This window comes from Tursiops truncatus, chromosome 1 (assembly GCF_011762595.2).
Source record: "Tursiops truncatus isolate mTurTru1 chromosome 1, mTurTru1.mat.Y, whole genome shotgun sequence".
NCBI lineage: Eukaryota > Metazoa > Chordata > Mammalia > Artiodactyla > Delphinidae > Tursiops > Tursiops truncatus.
This window is the reverse complement of record NC_047034.1, coordinates 171,460,690-171,476,040: the sequence shown is the minus strand read 5'-3', so window position 1 is coordinate 171,476,040 and position 15,351 is coordinate 171,460,690. Positions and strand designations below refer to the sequence as shown.

Sequence of the window (15,351 nt, the reverse complement as noted above, 5' to 3'; positions counted from 1 at the left end):
GTCTGGGTGTCATGACCCTGGGGTGGGGGAAGCCTCCTGCCTTTTCCTGTTTGCACAGGGAGCTCTGGAAATGCAGGAATGAGGTCTGATTCATTTTTGTTTTTGCAGGGCCTTTTTTCCCTAAGGCCTGGCTAAGAGCCTGTGGATGGATGGATGGATGGATGGATGGGTGGATGGGTGGGTGAGTAGCCAGAGAAGTAAACAACAAATGGATGCACACGTAGGAGAGGGCTGGATAGTCTGAAGGACGGGTGGCAGTAGGTGGACAGGTGGGTGGGCAAACTAGACAGGCAAATCTCTATAAGTGAATGCACAGATGTGTGGGTAGATGGGCAGATGGGTGCATGTATGGATGGATGGCTAGGTGGAGGAGGACATGAGGGTGTGGTTGGATGGATGATGGACATGAGGATGGATGGGTAGATGGATGGATGTGTGGATGAATAGATAATGTATTAGTTATTCAATAACTATTAACTGACCACATACACTCTGCAGTAGATACTGGATATGACATGATGAACAAACTGGACAAAATCTAAGTCCTAACAGAGTTTACAGTCTAGTTGGGGAGACGGACATTAGATAAATGAACACAAATATGTACTTGTGAATAACTCATATGAAGGAAAACTGGTCTTCAGGGATGGTCACTCAGAGGAAATGACATTTTAGCTAGGACCTAAAAGACAAACAGGTGCTAAGTAATGGGAAAATGAAGGGGAAGCACGGCAGGGGTTGGGGAGGAGACTGTGTGCAGAGGCAGGGCCACTCTTTGAGTCACATGAGTTGTATAATTCACTGCTCTAAGAGGTGCTGGGGGCTTCCCTGGTGGCGCAGTGGTTGAGAATCTGCCTGCTAATGCAGGGGACACGGGTTCGAGCCCTGGTCTGGGAGGGTCCCACATGTCGCAGAGCAACTAGGCCTGTGAGCCACAACTACTGAGCCTGCGCGTCTGGAGTCTGTGCTCCGCAACAAGAGAGGCCACGATAGTGAGAGGCCCGCGCACCGCGATGAAGAGTGGCCCCTGCTCGCCACAGCTAGAGAAAGCCCTCACACAGAAACAAAGACGCAACACAGCAAAAATAAATAAATTAATAAACTCCTACCCCCAACATCTTCTTAAAAAAAAAAAAAAAGAGGTGCCATTCACAATGACTTCGTTACTTCAGTTTTTCCTTCCTGCTTTTTCAGTCCTCCAGAACCTGTTTAACCAATCAATACCTTATATTAAATCCTCTTTGTTGAAATAACTAGTCTCGTTTCTATTTTCTTGTCAACCCTAACTGTTGGATGGATTACCTTATGGATATCTGGACAGATGGATAGGTGGAGAGATAGATTTGTGGTTCACAGATTCACCCATCAAATGTTTAATGAGCACTTTCTATATGCTAGGGACTGTTCTGGGCCCTAGGGAGACAGCAACACCACACACAAGGTCTCTGGAGCTCACATTCTAGTGGCAGAGGACAGACAAAAAACAATAAACAAGAAAATGTAGTGATAAATGCTGTGATGAGATTAAAACAGTGATAGGGAGCCTCTTCAGACTGGGTGATCAAGGAAGGCCTCTTTATTTTTATTTATTTATTTATTTTGGCCACCCCCTCGCAGCTTGTGGGGTTTTAGTTCCCCGACCAGGGATTGAACCCAGGCCCTTGGCAGTGAGAGTGCAGAGCCCTAACCACTGGCCATCAGGGAATTCCCAAGAAAGTCCTCTTTAAAAGGGTGACGTTTAAGTCAAGATATGAATGACAAAAAGCAGGCCATATAAAGTCTGGAAGAAGATTCTAGCAGAGAACAGCCAGTGCCAAGGCTCTGGGGTGGAAATAACCCTGTCCTATTCAAGAAACAGCAGGAAGCCAGTGGAGGCAGTGGAGGAGAACTAGGCAGAAGCCAGATCACACAGGGTTGTGGGCTGCTGTGAGGGGCTTAGATAGTTTTCCAAGTGCATATGAGAACCCACTAGAACGCTTTGAGTAGGATAATTCAGGATATGATTCGTATCTTCAAAAGATTGCCCCAGGGGCTTCCCTGGTGGTGCAGTGGTTGAGAGTCCGCCTGCCGATGCAGGGGACACGGGTTCGTGCCCCCGTCCGGGAAGATCCCACATGCCGCGGAGCGGCTGGGCCCCTGAGCCATGGCCGCTGAGCCTGCGCGTCCGGAGCCTGTGCTCCACAGCGGGAGAGGCCACAGCAGTGAGAGGCCCGCGTACAGAAAAAAAAAAAAAAAAGATTGCCCTGGCAGCTGGGAATGGATTGAATGCGGGCAAACATAAGAGCAGAGAGATATATTGGGAGGCTACGGCAGGGGTTCAGGTAAGAGAGAATTGTGGTTTGGACTGGGGCTAGGGGGTGGGGAAAGTGAGGGTGGCAGTGGAGACGGAGAAAAGCAAACAGATTCAGGATCAATGATTAGATGTTTGGATGGACAGGTGGATGGCTAGATGGGTAGGTGAGTGGAACGCTTCTCTCCTTCTTCCCTGTTTCAGGAAGAGTTTCTCTTTGAGCCTCTAAATGCCTCTAGTATTTAACTTCACCAAACCTTATATCATCCTGATGTCAGGGGAGGGTGGGAAAGTGACCCAGGAAAATTGTAGGGAAGAGTCAGATCTGGATCCCGGGATGCTGGACTCCAGAGTCCGAGCTGTTCCCAGCATGCCTTATGGCCTCTGAGAACTGCAGGAAGCAGAGTTCTGGGCCTGGAGGGCTGAGCTGGGCATCACTTCCTCTTCCTGGAAGTCACTGCAGTCCCAGTGGTGGGCCAAGGTGGTACTCTTGTGCTTCCAGTGCTCCAGGAAGGCTGTGGCCCAGAAGCACATGAGGATGCTAAAGAACACAGTTCCCAGATGGTCAAAGAGATAGCCCATCTGCAGAGGAGGGAGAGAGGGCGCACTGCAGAGGGCACACTGCCTTCCCAGCAGCTAGGCCCAAGGTGCTGGGTCCCAAACACCTACCCATTCCCTTGCTCTCTTCCCTGGCTCACCTTGGCCATGGGGCAGATCTCGGAAATATTCCATGTGGCACAAGTATCACAGAGTGAGCACACGAGGAAGGAACTCCTGCTCGCACAGATCTCCTCCCTATGAGCAACGGGTACCCCATCCTGGGAGGGTCTATCCTCAACCAGCCAGCTGACCCAGCCCATGCAGCTCATCCCCCCAGCACTCCCAGTCATCACGCTGGTACATTTGTGCCCATGGTAACTAGGCCAGAGGTAAAGACCAGGGTACCCACAAGAGCAGCACCCAGGCTGTGTAGGTGACAGAATGTGGGGGGACGGAATGCTCATGAGCCTGCATCTCTGTACTCACCCCCAGCTCCCAGCCCTCACCCCCAACACCAGATGCACCAACCAAAGCAGATAGCTTCCTTGTCCCCAAAGTCCTCCTGTATGTGGTGCAGGGGCTGGTACTTTTGCCAGCAGCCCCAGCAGGCCCAGTATGAATACAACAATTGTGGAGGGTTGAGGTCTGCACCAGGCACCTGGTACCTGGGCAGATCACAGGGGCCCTAGGGAGAGGAAAGGCAGGAGGGCTGCAGGGAAGTCCCAGAATTTTCTCCTGATGCCCCTGCAGTGGAAGAAAGCTGGGTTTGTGTCATCTCTACCTCACGCAGTGGGAAGGCTGCAGTGTAGACTCCCTCGGTCAGCAGACGGGCCATGACCATCTCTGCACGTTTCTCTTTCCCATAGATTGTTCAGGCCAGGATCTCTGCCACCTGCCAGAAAGAATTCTGGCATCAACTCCGCCCCCGTAAGGTCCCAGCTGGACTCTCCCCAGGCAGTTGTCTCACCACTTGGTGCCTCTGGGTGCTGGAGAAGTAGGAGTCATGGGAAGCCCTGCCCAGGAATCTGTGAGCAGAGCAGGGGTCAGAAGCTGAACCCTCCGCCGAATGCGAGACCTAACACGATGGGAGGGCAGTCTCTAGGCTGGGGACACAGGGATAAAACGTGCCAGCTGGACTTCCCTGGTGGCACAGTGGTTAAGAATCCACCTGCCAAATGCATGGGACATGGGTTGGATCCCTGGCCGGGGAAGATCCCACGTGCCATGGAGCAACTAAGCCCGTGCGCCACAACTACTCAGCCTGCGCTCTAGAGCCCACGAGTCACGTCTACTGAGCCCGCGAGCCACATCTACTGAGCCCGCGAGCCACAACTACTGAAGCCCGCGCGCCTAGAGCCCGTGCTCCGCAACAAAAGAAGCCACCGCAACAAGAAGCCCGCGCACCGCAACGGAGAGTAACCCCCGCTGGCGGCTGCTAGAGAAAGCCCGCGTGCAGCAACGAAGACCCAACGCAGCCAAAAATAAATAAGTAAAATAAATTTATTTTAAAAAAATGTGCCAGCTGCTAAAACCAGAGAGCCCTTCTCCCCACAAAGCTCAGCCTGGGCTGGGTGTTTTGCAGACAGGCGAGCATCTGAGGGGCATTGAACGGGTGGGAATCAGGGACGGGGAGCCGCTCGGGCACGGCCTGAACCCCAGGCTGCGGAAAGGACAAGCCTGAGACCTAAAGTGAGTTAAGCAGGAGTTGCCTCACTGGCAAAGCAAGGAGGAGCAATGGAGCCTCGATTTGGCTAAGCCTGCGGCTGGCGCCCCTCCCCTCTGCGGGAGGCCCCGCCCACCCGAGACAAGTCCAGCTTGGAGCGGCGGAAAGTCCAGTGGCTTATTGGGCACGTGTTGCTGCAGAGGTTGCAGCAGGCGAAGGCGCCGCAGTAGCTCCCCCCACCCCCCCGTCCGAGTCCGGGTTACGTCGGGCCTGCAGGACTAGGGCAGGGTCACCGGTACCTGGGAAGACTCCGCCCCCGGGCTGACCTCGCCCCGGCTCGTCCCTCCCACCTACAGCGGCACACGCTGGCTCAGTTCCTCTGCCAGCAGCTCCCAGGGCGCACAGCTTGGCGAAGTACACGGCGAGGGCGCGGCGCTTGGCAAGACACTACTCCTTGGGGGGCCGGGGTCTCCGGATGGGCCAGAGCCCGGAGCCCCACCTCTCATGATCCCGCCTGGGAGTGACAGTTCCCGTTCTGCGCGCGCGGGCCCTTGGCCACCTTCAAAAGCGCTTTGATTTGCGTTTCCTCGTTTGAAATTCAAACGAGGGGGGAACTAGCACCCTCATTTTACAAACGTGGAGACAGACGCAGACGCTGAGTAGGCCGGAGTCATAGAGTAGTGGCTGCTGGTTCCCATTTACTGAGCACCTCCAATGAGCAGGCCGTGGGCTGAGCGCTTTGCACGCTCGCCAGTTTAATCATCACAGCCCCTCTATGGGCTGACGCTACGGTAAAGCCCATTTTACAGATGAGGTACTGAAGTCGCTTGCGCAGGTCACAAGGCTCGTTAGGGAAGCCCGCGCTCGGCCTCGGGGACTGAGCCCCCGCAGCCCGACCGCGCCGCGCTCACCTCCTCCAGGAGCAGCCCGGCGCGCTCAGGTTCCTCTGGAACTTATCGCGCCAGCTCCGCTTGCAGGAGTCGCTGTCACCACGCCCGCCGCGGGGGTCGCAGCTTGTCCTCCCTCACGAGCAGGAAGTCTGTCCCATCGCGGGGGCAGAAGGGCAGTTAGGAACGGTCTGCCCCACCCTACCCCACTTCCACCCTGGGTGGGGAGTTGGGGGCTGGGTTTATCAGTCCCACTAAGGCCCAAATTAAAGGAAATAGTTCGTGGGACTTCCCTAGCGGTCAGTGGTTAAGACTCCGCGCTCCCAATGAGGGGGCGCGGGTTCGATACCGCGTGTCGCAACTAAAGATCCCGCAGGAGACAACGAAGGTCCGCGTGTCACAACTAAGACCCGGCACAGCCAAATAAATAAATTTTAAAAAAAAAAGGAAAGTTCGCGCCACAGCAAGAGCGACTGGGCTTAGCTCAAAGGAGGAACTGCCCATTGCAAGAAAAGGACCAGAGATGCCACGGGATTCCTCGCGGAGGTAAGACCTCTCTTTCCTCCCTGTAAGAGAGGGACGGTGGGTGGGCTACTCCGGCTGCCAGAGTGAAGCGGTGAAGTGGGGGTAAGAGTCCTGTCTGGCCCCAGTCTCACCGATTTCGGTTTTCCAGTCGCGGAAAATGTTGCCTCCGGAGTCTGGGACACAAATGCTGCAGCGGGACGCGCAGAGACGGTCGTCCTCCGGTCCTTGTCCTCGGCACCATCGCCGTCCTGGGCGCAACAGGACCGGAGTGCGGGTGAGAGGACCCCGGCGCAGGTGCAGGTGCCAGGAACTTCTCCACCAGCCCAGCTGGGCCGCCCCTCCTTCCGCCCACCCGCCCGCCCACCGCTGGCTAATTATAAAGCGCAACAGTGGAGGCGCTGTCGGCGCGATCTGCGACCCTTCTCCCTCTTCTCCACTCGCTCTCAGCCCCAGAAACACCACCACTACCATAAGCAACAGCAGCGACAAAGACAGTAGCCAACATTTGCTGGGCCCTTAATTCAGTGCCTGGCCCAGTGCTAAATATTTTACACGCATTTACTTGTTACAACTCAGAAGAAGTGAGCGGGTGCTCTTGTTCTCTCCATTTTATAGATGACGCAAAGGAATTACAGTGACCAACCCAAGGTCACAGCTCTTCACCTTCCTTCTGGACCACGGCCCCAAGCCTCAGTCGGTCCCCTTTGCTCCCAGGAAACACCCCTTCTTTCTAGAATAGAATTGAACACCAACTCTCCCCACTTCACCTCGCCCCCACTGACCCAGCCTCTAGGTCTGAGGTCACAGGGAGGGAGGGGCCCCCCCACCCCCCTACTCCCAGCTTGGGCCTCTGGGGATTTGCCTCCACACAGCTCTGACTTGTCTTGGGCCCTGAGCCCCATGCCACCCTCTGGGCACTGCTCCCCCAAGTCTGTTTCATGGCACGGGGTGGAGGCCGGGGGTGGTGTCATGGCTGGCACCAGGCTGCCCTGGGAGTAAGGAGATCCAGGGCAGCACCAGGGAGTCCCACCCCCATTCCGGACTCACCCAAGGCTCTGGAGGCCTGCCCAGCAGCCTTTGCAGATCTGGCTCCTGCATCTCCTTCCTCATCCTGGGAGCAGGCAACTTGCCTGGGGTTCTCCTTGTTGTCCACAAGGCCGGGCTTGGCTGGTGGCTGGCAGCAGGCAGGAGCTTCACTTACCAGCTCACTGTGGCCTGGGAAGGATGGGGGAAGGAGAAAAAGAGGAGAGGGAGGAGGGAGCCAGGCACCAGTACCGTATTTCCCCTCCTACAGGCAGCCCCAGGCTTCTGGTTGGAAAAGCAAGACCAGATGGGATCATGTGAGGGGCTGCACCCAGAAGACACCATTGGGGGATGAGGGGAAGGGACAGTCCAGGGGAGAGGGGTACGGAAGGCTAAGGGCATCAGGGCTGCTCCATGGCTCTGCAACCTTGGAGAAACGCCTGACCCTCTCTGGCCTCAGCCTCCCTATCTTAGTCCATTGGACGGCTATAACAAAAAACCACAAACCGGGTAGCTTATGAACAATAGAAATTTATTTCTCGTGGCTCTGGAGGCTGGGAGTCCAAGATCATCATCACAGCCCAGTTCTGGAGAGGGCCCTCTTCCTTGTTCGCAGCCAGCACTTTTTCTCTGTGTCCTCAGATGGTGGAAGGGGCTAGGCAGCTCTGTGGGGTCCCTCTTATTAGAGCACTAATCCCATTCATGAGGGCTCTGTCCTCATGACCAAATCCGCTCCCAAAGGCCCCTAAGACCATCACACTGTGGACTAGGATTTCAGTGTATGCATCTTGGGGGGACACAACCATTTGGTGCATAGCACTCCCCCTCTGTAGGAAAGGGGCTTGGGGAGGGAAGAAGAGGGGTCTGGGATGTCCTGACAAACAGCACCAGGGCTGGGCTGCAGCACATACACACCCCCACCCCTGGAGAAGCTAGTCCCTCCTCCCTCCAGCTTCCCTCTAGAGCCCTGAAGTCTGTGGGCTCCAGGGCCCGGAGGAGCAAACATGGCTACCCTCTTCCCAAGGATCCCCTCTAAGTCAGGGCTCACCCTTGAACCAGCCTGGGGGCACAGTCACCACCCCTTCCCTCCAGGTAGCCTCAGGGCCCACAAAGGGAGCAGCAGGGTATTTGCCTTTGAGCTGTCGTAAGGCTTAACCTAACGGTGGAATTTCTGGCACCAAAATGGGGAGAAGGCAACACCCCGACTTCCGGTGGCCTCCGGACAGGCCACAGGATGGCCTCTGTCTCCAAGGCCCTGAGAGAGGAACTTTATCTGGAGTCTGGACCCTCTCCTGTGCAGGACCTACCACGTGATTGGTGGTGTCCAGTGGAAAACTATTGAAAAATTATTAAGGATTTCAAGATGGCAACAGCAGAGCATTAAACCAGGTGTGGGCCCCCCAGTGCAGAGCCCTGTGGACTGCTCAGGTGCCAGGCCCACAAAGCCGGCCTGAGTCCGTGTGTGTGTGTGCACACACATTCTCTTCTCATTCGCTCTCCACGACCCTGCCCAGAGTCCACTCTGCGGGGACAGCCACCAGCTATTAGGAGAATTATGGCTCTGCAGCTCCCTCCTCCCTCGTGCTTCCAGTTCTCTGTACTTCGGTGGAGGCCTCTAAGAGGGTAGCCTATGAAATACCAAAGTGGCACTGGGCCTGGGCTCTGAGGGGCTGAGAAGGCAGCGCTGGGACGGCAGGTGGCCGGCTCCAAGTCTTAGCACCGTTGTGGTCCCCACTTCGTTCTTACTCAGGGAGAAGGGAATTGTTTACCTCCTGGTTTGGGGTGAAAGTGTGTGAGGGGTTGATTCTCTGACTGGAGCAGTGCTAACCAGTGCCAACCAGTGCCCCGCTCTGCTGTGGGGAGGATCTAGGTTACTTCTCCAGAGCAGCCTCTGGCTCTTGGCTGAGCTGGTGCCCAAGAAGGATGCTGACGCTTTAAGGCCTGAGATAACTGGCTGGGATGTGGGGTAGCTGGTGCCCACAACACACACGGGTATCCATAGCTGGAAGGCCACAGTCCAGCCCAGAGGCCACCTTTGCTGGGTCCTGCCTTGCTCTGCCTGGTGGGTGAGGTCTACTGGAGCTAAGACCAGAGGGAAATGGGCCAAAGCAGAGCTGAAGGCGGCGGTGGGACACTCTGCGGCGCGGGAGCAGGAGTCGGCCGGTGGGCTGTGCAGGCTGTGAGGCCTGGGTCCTGCCCAGCAACATTCCTCCTCTGGGACATGGGCTAAGCTCAGGTCTCAGCTCTGAACCTGAGTTGGGGGTAAGAAGGTGCTAAAATCAATGCTTTAGGCCCTGGAAAGGTTGACAAACCTACAGGCAGTGCACAGGGTGGACAGACTGACGAGCAGTGCCATGCAGGCCATCAGTAAGCCAGGAGCGTAAGCCAGGGAGAGCATGCAGGAGCCTCCTGTGTGCGCCAGGAGGGAGAAGCGGGGCAGCATTTTAGGGCAAGTACTGGTGTGTGTGGGCACATGACCATGCGTGTGAGTGTGGAGTGTTCAGAGCTGCTTTCTCGAGAGGGGGCTCTGAGGGTCGGCTGGCTGACCTGGGCATCCAGGGCCCTTCCAGCTGGGTCAGACTCAGGCCGGCTCTCTGCCCAGGGGTCCATCTATGGGGCTGGAGAGGGTGTCACCGGGGAGGGAAAGAAAGTATAAAGGCCGATTTTGTAGGCATCTGCCCGCAGGTGCCTACAACTCTAGCCCGCATTCACTAGTGTCTGGCTGATGGGGCAAGGGCACAAGGTCACTCACCTTCCTGCTCCTGTCCTTGCTGGCCTCCTGCCAGCTCACGCCCTGACCCCCACACCTGGCCCAGTCCCTGCCCAGTGATACTTTCTGGTTCCCCCAGGCTGGCAGGGCCCCTGTCCTAAGCATAGCTTGACAGCTTCATGGTCAAAAAAAGGAATTCCAGAGTGAGGTGCTTGCCTCCTGGACACACAGGTGGACTACATTTCCCAACTTCCCCTGCTGCTCTGTGTGACCATGTGACTAGGTGCTGGCCAATGGAATGTGGGCAGAAATGAGGCACACTGTCCTAGGCCAAGTCCATAGAAACCTGCTGGGGGACCTTCCACCTGCACTCATCCCGTCTGCTGACTGGATGTTGATGCCCCAGGACAAACTGGGAAGAAACTCATTTAAGATGTCAGAGGCTGGGTCTCTGAATCAGTGTATAGAGCAGAGCCTCCCCACCCACCTTCACTTCCACCTGAGGTGAGACATAGAAAGAAAAAAACTTCTATTAAGTTAAGCCACTGAGAGTTCAGGGTTTACCTGGTACAGCAGATGGTGTTACCTCAACTAACACATACAGGCTCTGACTGAAGTCACTTGAGGTCCAGGGCCCAGCTGAGGCACCCCCTCTCCCCAGTCACACTCCATGGTTGCTGCAGAAGGGGGAAGGGCAGGGGGAGGCTGGGGAGACGCTTGAGCCCTCAGGCCTTGCGCATACAGTTCCTCCGTTTCCAGAAACCCAGACTCCTAGGGCAGAAGGAGGAGGCCAGTGGACAGCCAGATGCCCTCAGATGGCTGCCCTACCGAGCCTTGTGCTCCACTTCACTGCCAAGAATTCCACAAGGAAAGTGCTCTGGGGCTGGGAGCCTTCTCAGGCCACCATTCTCCCTGACTAGGACCCTCTGGCCAGCCCTCGGGATGAGATCAATATTCCTGTCCCAGCCTTGGGCCCTGGGTCCTGCTCTGGGTCAACTGAGGGTGGGGAGTGCCCACTCATCATGCCACCACCCCTCAGCTGGGGGGGTCCTCTGAGGGGCTGGGGAGCAGGCCAGCTGCCACCTGGTCCTGGTGCCACAACTGCTCTGCCAGGCCGTTGAGCACATGGGCAATGTCGGCCAGCCCAGCCCGCCCATCCAGCGTGCGTCCATCTGCCAGCCGTCGTCCTGGCACACTCTTCACCCGCAGGAGGGGCAGCTCCCAGGCCTGCCGGAAGGCTGTGAGGTCACGCTCAGGCACGTCCGTGTGCATATACTGGTCAAATCTGGAGGAGGGTCAAGGAGCCTGGCCGGGCACCTCTGCTTACCACTCCATCAAACCCAGCCTTCTCCCTCCTCCCTTGCCCCCAACACCCAGGGTCTGGGGGAGGCCCTGTTGCAGCCTTTAAGATAAAGCCCATGGGGCTGGACCCCATAGCTGGGCAGAGGCAGGCTGCCTGACACCCTTGCTCCGTGGCTTGCCAAGTGTGGCCTCTGACAGTCCTAGGGGCCACCCAAAGGATACTTGGAGCCGATGACCATCCTGACCGCACCAGGGGCCTCGCCTGCTACTCGGGCCAGCTGTCCAGGGAGGTCTTCAAAGGAGGCCCGGTCAGTGAAGGAGAAGAGGAAGAGGAAAGCATCTGTTTTCTCCTGGCAAGCCTGGGGATAGAGGCTGATGAGCGGCTCATACGAGGCTTGTAACCGGAGCCTATCGGCTGCAGGGCCCTGAGAAGTCTCAGCACCATCCGTCCTTTCACAGACCGGGAAACTGCGGCCCAGAGCAGGGAGCGGCTGGTCCCAGGGCAGAGGTCTCCCCGCCCAGGCAGCATCCTCAGTCCATTCACGCCCGCTTCTGGCTCCTGCAGACCAGGCAGGCCAGGCTCAGACGCCTGTACTCAGAAGCCCACCTCAGGCAACCAGCCCCTCCTGGACCCACCCAGGTCCACCTTCCTGCTCACCGGCAGCATGTGATCAAACTTTTTGAGCGCAGACTCCCCGCAGTCCCAGAACTCAAAGCGGAACATGACAACACGGTCGCTGGCCTGCAGCTTGGCCGGCCAAAATACCACGGTGGTCTGGATGCCTGGGGAGGCCGGGGTCAGTCACTCAGCATGGGGGAGGCAGAGGTGGAGAGGAGTAGGGGGCCCAGAAGGAACAGGAAGAGGAGATATGTCCCTACCTTAATGGGTCCTCAGTCTGATGGGGAAGGCATAGTCCCTGACGTGGGAGAATTCTCAGTCCGACGGGGGAAACTGACCTGCCCCAGAGGAGCCTCCAGTCTACCAGGGAGAGGCGGCCCTAGCCCTAGCCATGACAAAGTAGTTTCCTCTTGTGCACTGGGGAAGCCAAAGGTCCCGGAATACTCTCAGATATTGCAACATGATGGTCAATCAGCATCCAGTAGAAGGAAACAAGAAAGGAAGATCGGTGTTTTCTGAGCACCTACCCTGTGCCAGCTCAGTGCTAGGCATGTTACCACCACTATCGCTAGTACCAACCCCACCACAACCCCAAGGGGTTGGTACTATTATCCCTTTTGGACAAAGGAGCGAATGTAGGCTCAGAGAGGTGAAGTGACTTTCCAAGGTTGCAGAGTAAATGGTAAGGCTGGTTACAAATCCCAGCTTATGTGGTCCAGGGCAAGTCTTTTCTCCACCCCAGGGAAGGCCTCCTAGGAGGGACTCACCAGTGGTCTCGTGGTGCACCACGGGCACCTCCAGGCCAGCCAGCTTGGCCACCAGCGCTGTCTTGCCCACACCACTCTTCCCAGACACAAAGATCTTGTAGCGGGCGGTGTCAATGGCCACAGGCGGGGAAAGCACTGGTCGCTCGAGCAGCCCTGGGGCAAGGAGGGATCCAGGTGGGGTCAGGGAGTCAACGTGCACTTGCCCCGTCATACCTTGGGTGTACAACCTCATCTCTCAGGGCTTCTTCAGTGCCAACCAACCATTCCCTATACAGCACTCATGACAGAGGCCTGGGATACAAGCAGCATCCCCGGAGGAGAAGCTCTGCTGGGAACACCTGTGCTCTGTGAACTGGGCCAGTGCCTACTCCAAATAACACCATTTTTCAAAAAAGTTTGATGCATGAGATGATTTTTATTATTTTATTTTATTTTTTGCCGCACCACACGGCTTGCGGGATCTTAGTTCCCCAACCAGGGATCAAACCCAGGACCCGGCAGTGAAAGCACTGAGTCCTAACCACTGAACAACCAGGGAATTCCCTGAGATGGTTTTTATTAATACTATCACATATCCTAGATTTCCCACAGGTAAAAGAAAGGTTTTTCCTAATTCTCTCCTCAGTGAAGAAATATCAGCAAAAGTATTCTTAATTAATATAAACTCCTTAGAACCAATACAGTGAGATATTTAAGAATGTTTATTTATTTATTCTTTTTTTTTTTTGATCCCACCTTGCAGCGTGTGGGATCTTAGTTCCCTGACCAGAGACTGAACCCAGGCCCACAGAAGTGAAAGCGCCGAGTCCTAGCCACTGGACCGCCCTGAATGTTTTTAATTTAAAGCTTGCAAAAAATAAAGTCTACACTATGATCCACCTACAGGTGTAGGACCTGAAAGTCCTAAATTGTGGGTTGCCTGTCACTCTCTGGTCTTAAGCCTTCTGCTGTTTTGTCTCTCCCGGCCAGAGCTGGACTCCTGCAGCCGATGCCAGGCCCCTCTGCTGGCCTGTCAGCTGACCTTGCCTGCGTGAGTTAGCTTCATCCTGGGGAACATGAGTGTCTTACCCTGGAGACAGCAGGACATGGAAGAGGCTTGTCTCTACTCACTAGGGGATCTTGGACAAGTCTGCAACGTGCTGTTGAGAAGGTTAAATTGGAGTCCATTGTATAAAGTGCCCAGCAGAGGGCCTGCCACCAGCTGAGGCCTCAATCAACAGCCTCTCTGGTGACAGTGGTTCCTGGCAGGGTTTTGGCTGTTTCCATGGCTCTGATGACAGAATTAACGCTAAGGAGGTTTGGGGGTGGGGACCCCAGGATAGGGCTTCTGGGGTCCCCAAGGTTGAGAAGTGCAGTGGAGAAGGCCCTCACTGCCCTGCTTCTCTGCTCCACGCCCCCCACCACAGGGGACACTGTTCTCCCCAGGGAGTGGCAGGTGACAGGCTGGGGGAGGGGGGCACTTACCAAACACCCGCCGGCGGTTCTTGCGCAGGATACAGGCCAGGTACTCCTTGCCCTCGGCGCTCTCGTGCCAGTCTGGGACAATCACTGAGCCTGGGGCAGGTAGTCTGGCCATGGCTGGGCAACCTGACGGGGAGGGTAGATGGTAGAAAGCTGAGAGTAGGGGATGGGAGAGGGTAACTGTTCTAAGCTGTACCTGTGAGGCCTCTTAACCTGCCCTCAGACTCTCCCCTGGAGCCCCAGCTCCCTCCCTAGAGGATGGAGCAACTATGGAGCCCCACCCTCCTCATTATTACGACTAACATTTTTGGAATCCAAGCTCCCTTTCAACATCCTGAGGTGGTACACACCCCCGTCCCCCTCTTATCACCCAGAAGGTGCAAAACCATAGTCCTTTCTCCTCCGTATTGCTCCCTGGGGGACAGCCATCCCATTATTGCCCCAGAGGGCATTTACACAGTCCCTAGCTCCCTTGTCACCTCCGGGGGGTGGGGGAGTCACACAGACCTGCTTCTCCTCTGCCTCCTGGATCCTGACTCCCAAGCCCACCCAGCCTTCACCATCAGCAGTCCCCGCGGGCGAATGGGCCCGGGTGGAGACAGCCCCTTTAAAAGCCCGCCCAGCGCTCCCGCCGCCCAGCCAGCCGAGCCAGCTTCCGCCCTGCTTGCGTCCAGCTTCGGCTCAAGCCGCCAGCCCAGGCGCCGGTGCTTGAGGCGCATGTGCGGAGGCTGTTGTCATGGAGACGCGGGGGGCGGGGTTAGGCTGCCGGGTTCCACGTAGGTCCTATGTGTGCAGCCACCCCGGCTCAGAGACACCCTGGACAGGGACTCGCCCTCTGGGCCGTGGATCCTCTTCACTTTGCTCAGTCCCAGCCTCAGTCTTTCCTCCAAAACTTGATCAAATCCCCCTTCTCCAGGAGCCTTCCCTGCCTCTTTGCTCTTCAGTTTCCTCTTCCATAAAGTGGAGGTAAAATACTACTACCTCCTAGGGTTCTTTACAACACTGCCTGGTCCATAGCAGTGCTCAGTAAGTTTGCTTATTATTGTTGTTGCTTATTCCTGCTCGGCAGGAACTCGATATGAATTAAACACCACTGGCTTCACAGATGGGGAAAAAGCTGCTGAGAGATGTCAACGGACTTGCTCAAGGTCTTAAAAATGAGTCAGAGGCTCTCCAGTCACTCATTTATTGATTGATGTCACTCATTCAACAAATAATAACTGAGCGCCTATTGTATGCCTGGCCTGTTCCAGCTGCTGGGAATACAATGGCAACAAGAAGTCCCTGCTCTCCTGGAGCTGACGTTTCAGCACTGAGGCCATGAGCCCTTCTCCACTGTTCCAACACTGGGCATCAGGCCTGTTACCCAGAAGATGGGTGCTCAGTAAATGCCCATTAGTTGGACAGGACGCAAAGTGGGTCATTACTGACAGGTTGTCTATTACACTTTTTTTTTTTTTTGGCTGCGTTGGGTCTTCGTTGCTGCACGCAGCGTTTCTCTAGTTGTGGCGAGCGGGGGCTACTCTTTGTTGCAGTGCGCAGGCTTCTCATTGCGGTGGCTTCT

At 56.0% G+C, this 15,351-nt stretch overlaps 1 protein-coding gene across 4 annotated transcripts; it reads right to left on the bottom strand.

The window, feature by feature from the left end:
- Window positions 1–10,150: 10,150 nt before the first annotated feature.
- Window positions 10,151–14,868, bottom strand: CPLANE2 (ciliogenesis and planar polarity effector complex subunit 2). 4 transcript variants are annotated; one of them, XM_033842659.2, is made up of 6 exons: window positions 14,295–14,846; window positions 13,791–13,913; window positions 12,327–12,479; window positions 11,599–11,723; window positions 11,163–11,299; window positions 10,151–10,923 (listed from the first exon to the last, which is right to left on the bottom strand). In XM_033842659.2, the coding sequence occupies exons 2-6, from the start codon at window positions 13,900–13,902 to the stop codon at window positions 10,674–10,676; spliced, it is 777 nt and encodes a 258-aa protein (XP_033698550.1). In that variant the 5' UTR covers window positions 13,903–13,913; window positions 14,295–14,846; the 3' UTR covers window positions 10,151–10,673. The 4 variants fall into 4 exon arrangements, with proteins under 4 accessions (XP_033698550.1, XP_033698557.1, XP_033698553.1 ...); XM_033842666.2 differs by lacking the exon at window positions 14,295–14,846 and adding an exon at window positions 13,395–13,465 and having other exon boundaries at window positions 13,791–13,907; XM_033842671.2 differs by having other exon boundaries at window positions 10,783–10,923; window positions 11,163–11,499; window positions 14,295–14,868.
- Window positions 14,869–15,351: the final 483 nt, after the last annotated feature.

Coding starts and splice junctions, on each gene's coding strand:
- CPLANE2 (XM_033842662.2), bottom strand. CDS start 13,902: ATGGCCAGACTACCTGCCCCAGGCTCAGTGATTGTCCCAGACTGGCAC. Junction 11,724..12,326: donor GGTGCACCACGAGACCACTG/GTGAGTCCCTCC, acceptor CGGCCTCCCCAG/GCATCCAGACCACCGTGGTA. Junction 10,924..11,162: donor AGGATGGTCATCGGCTCCAA/GTATCCTTTGGG, acceptor ACCCTCCTCCAG/ATTTGACCAGTATATGCACA.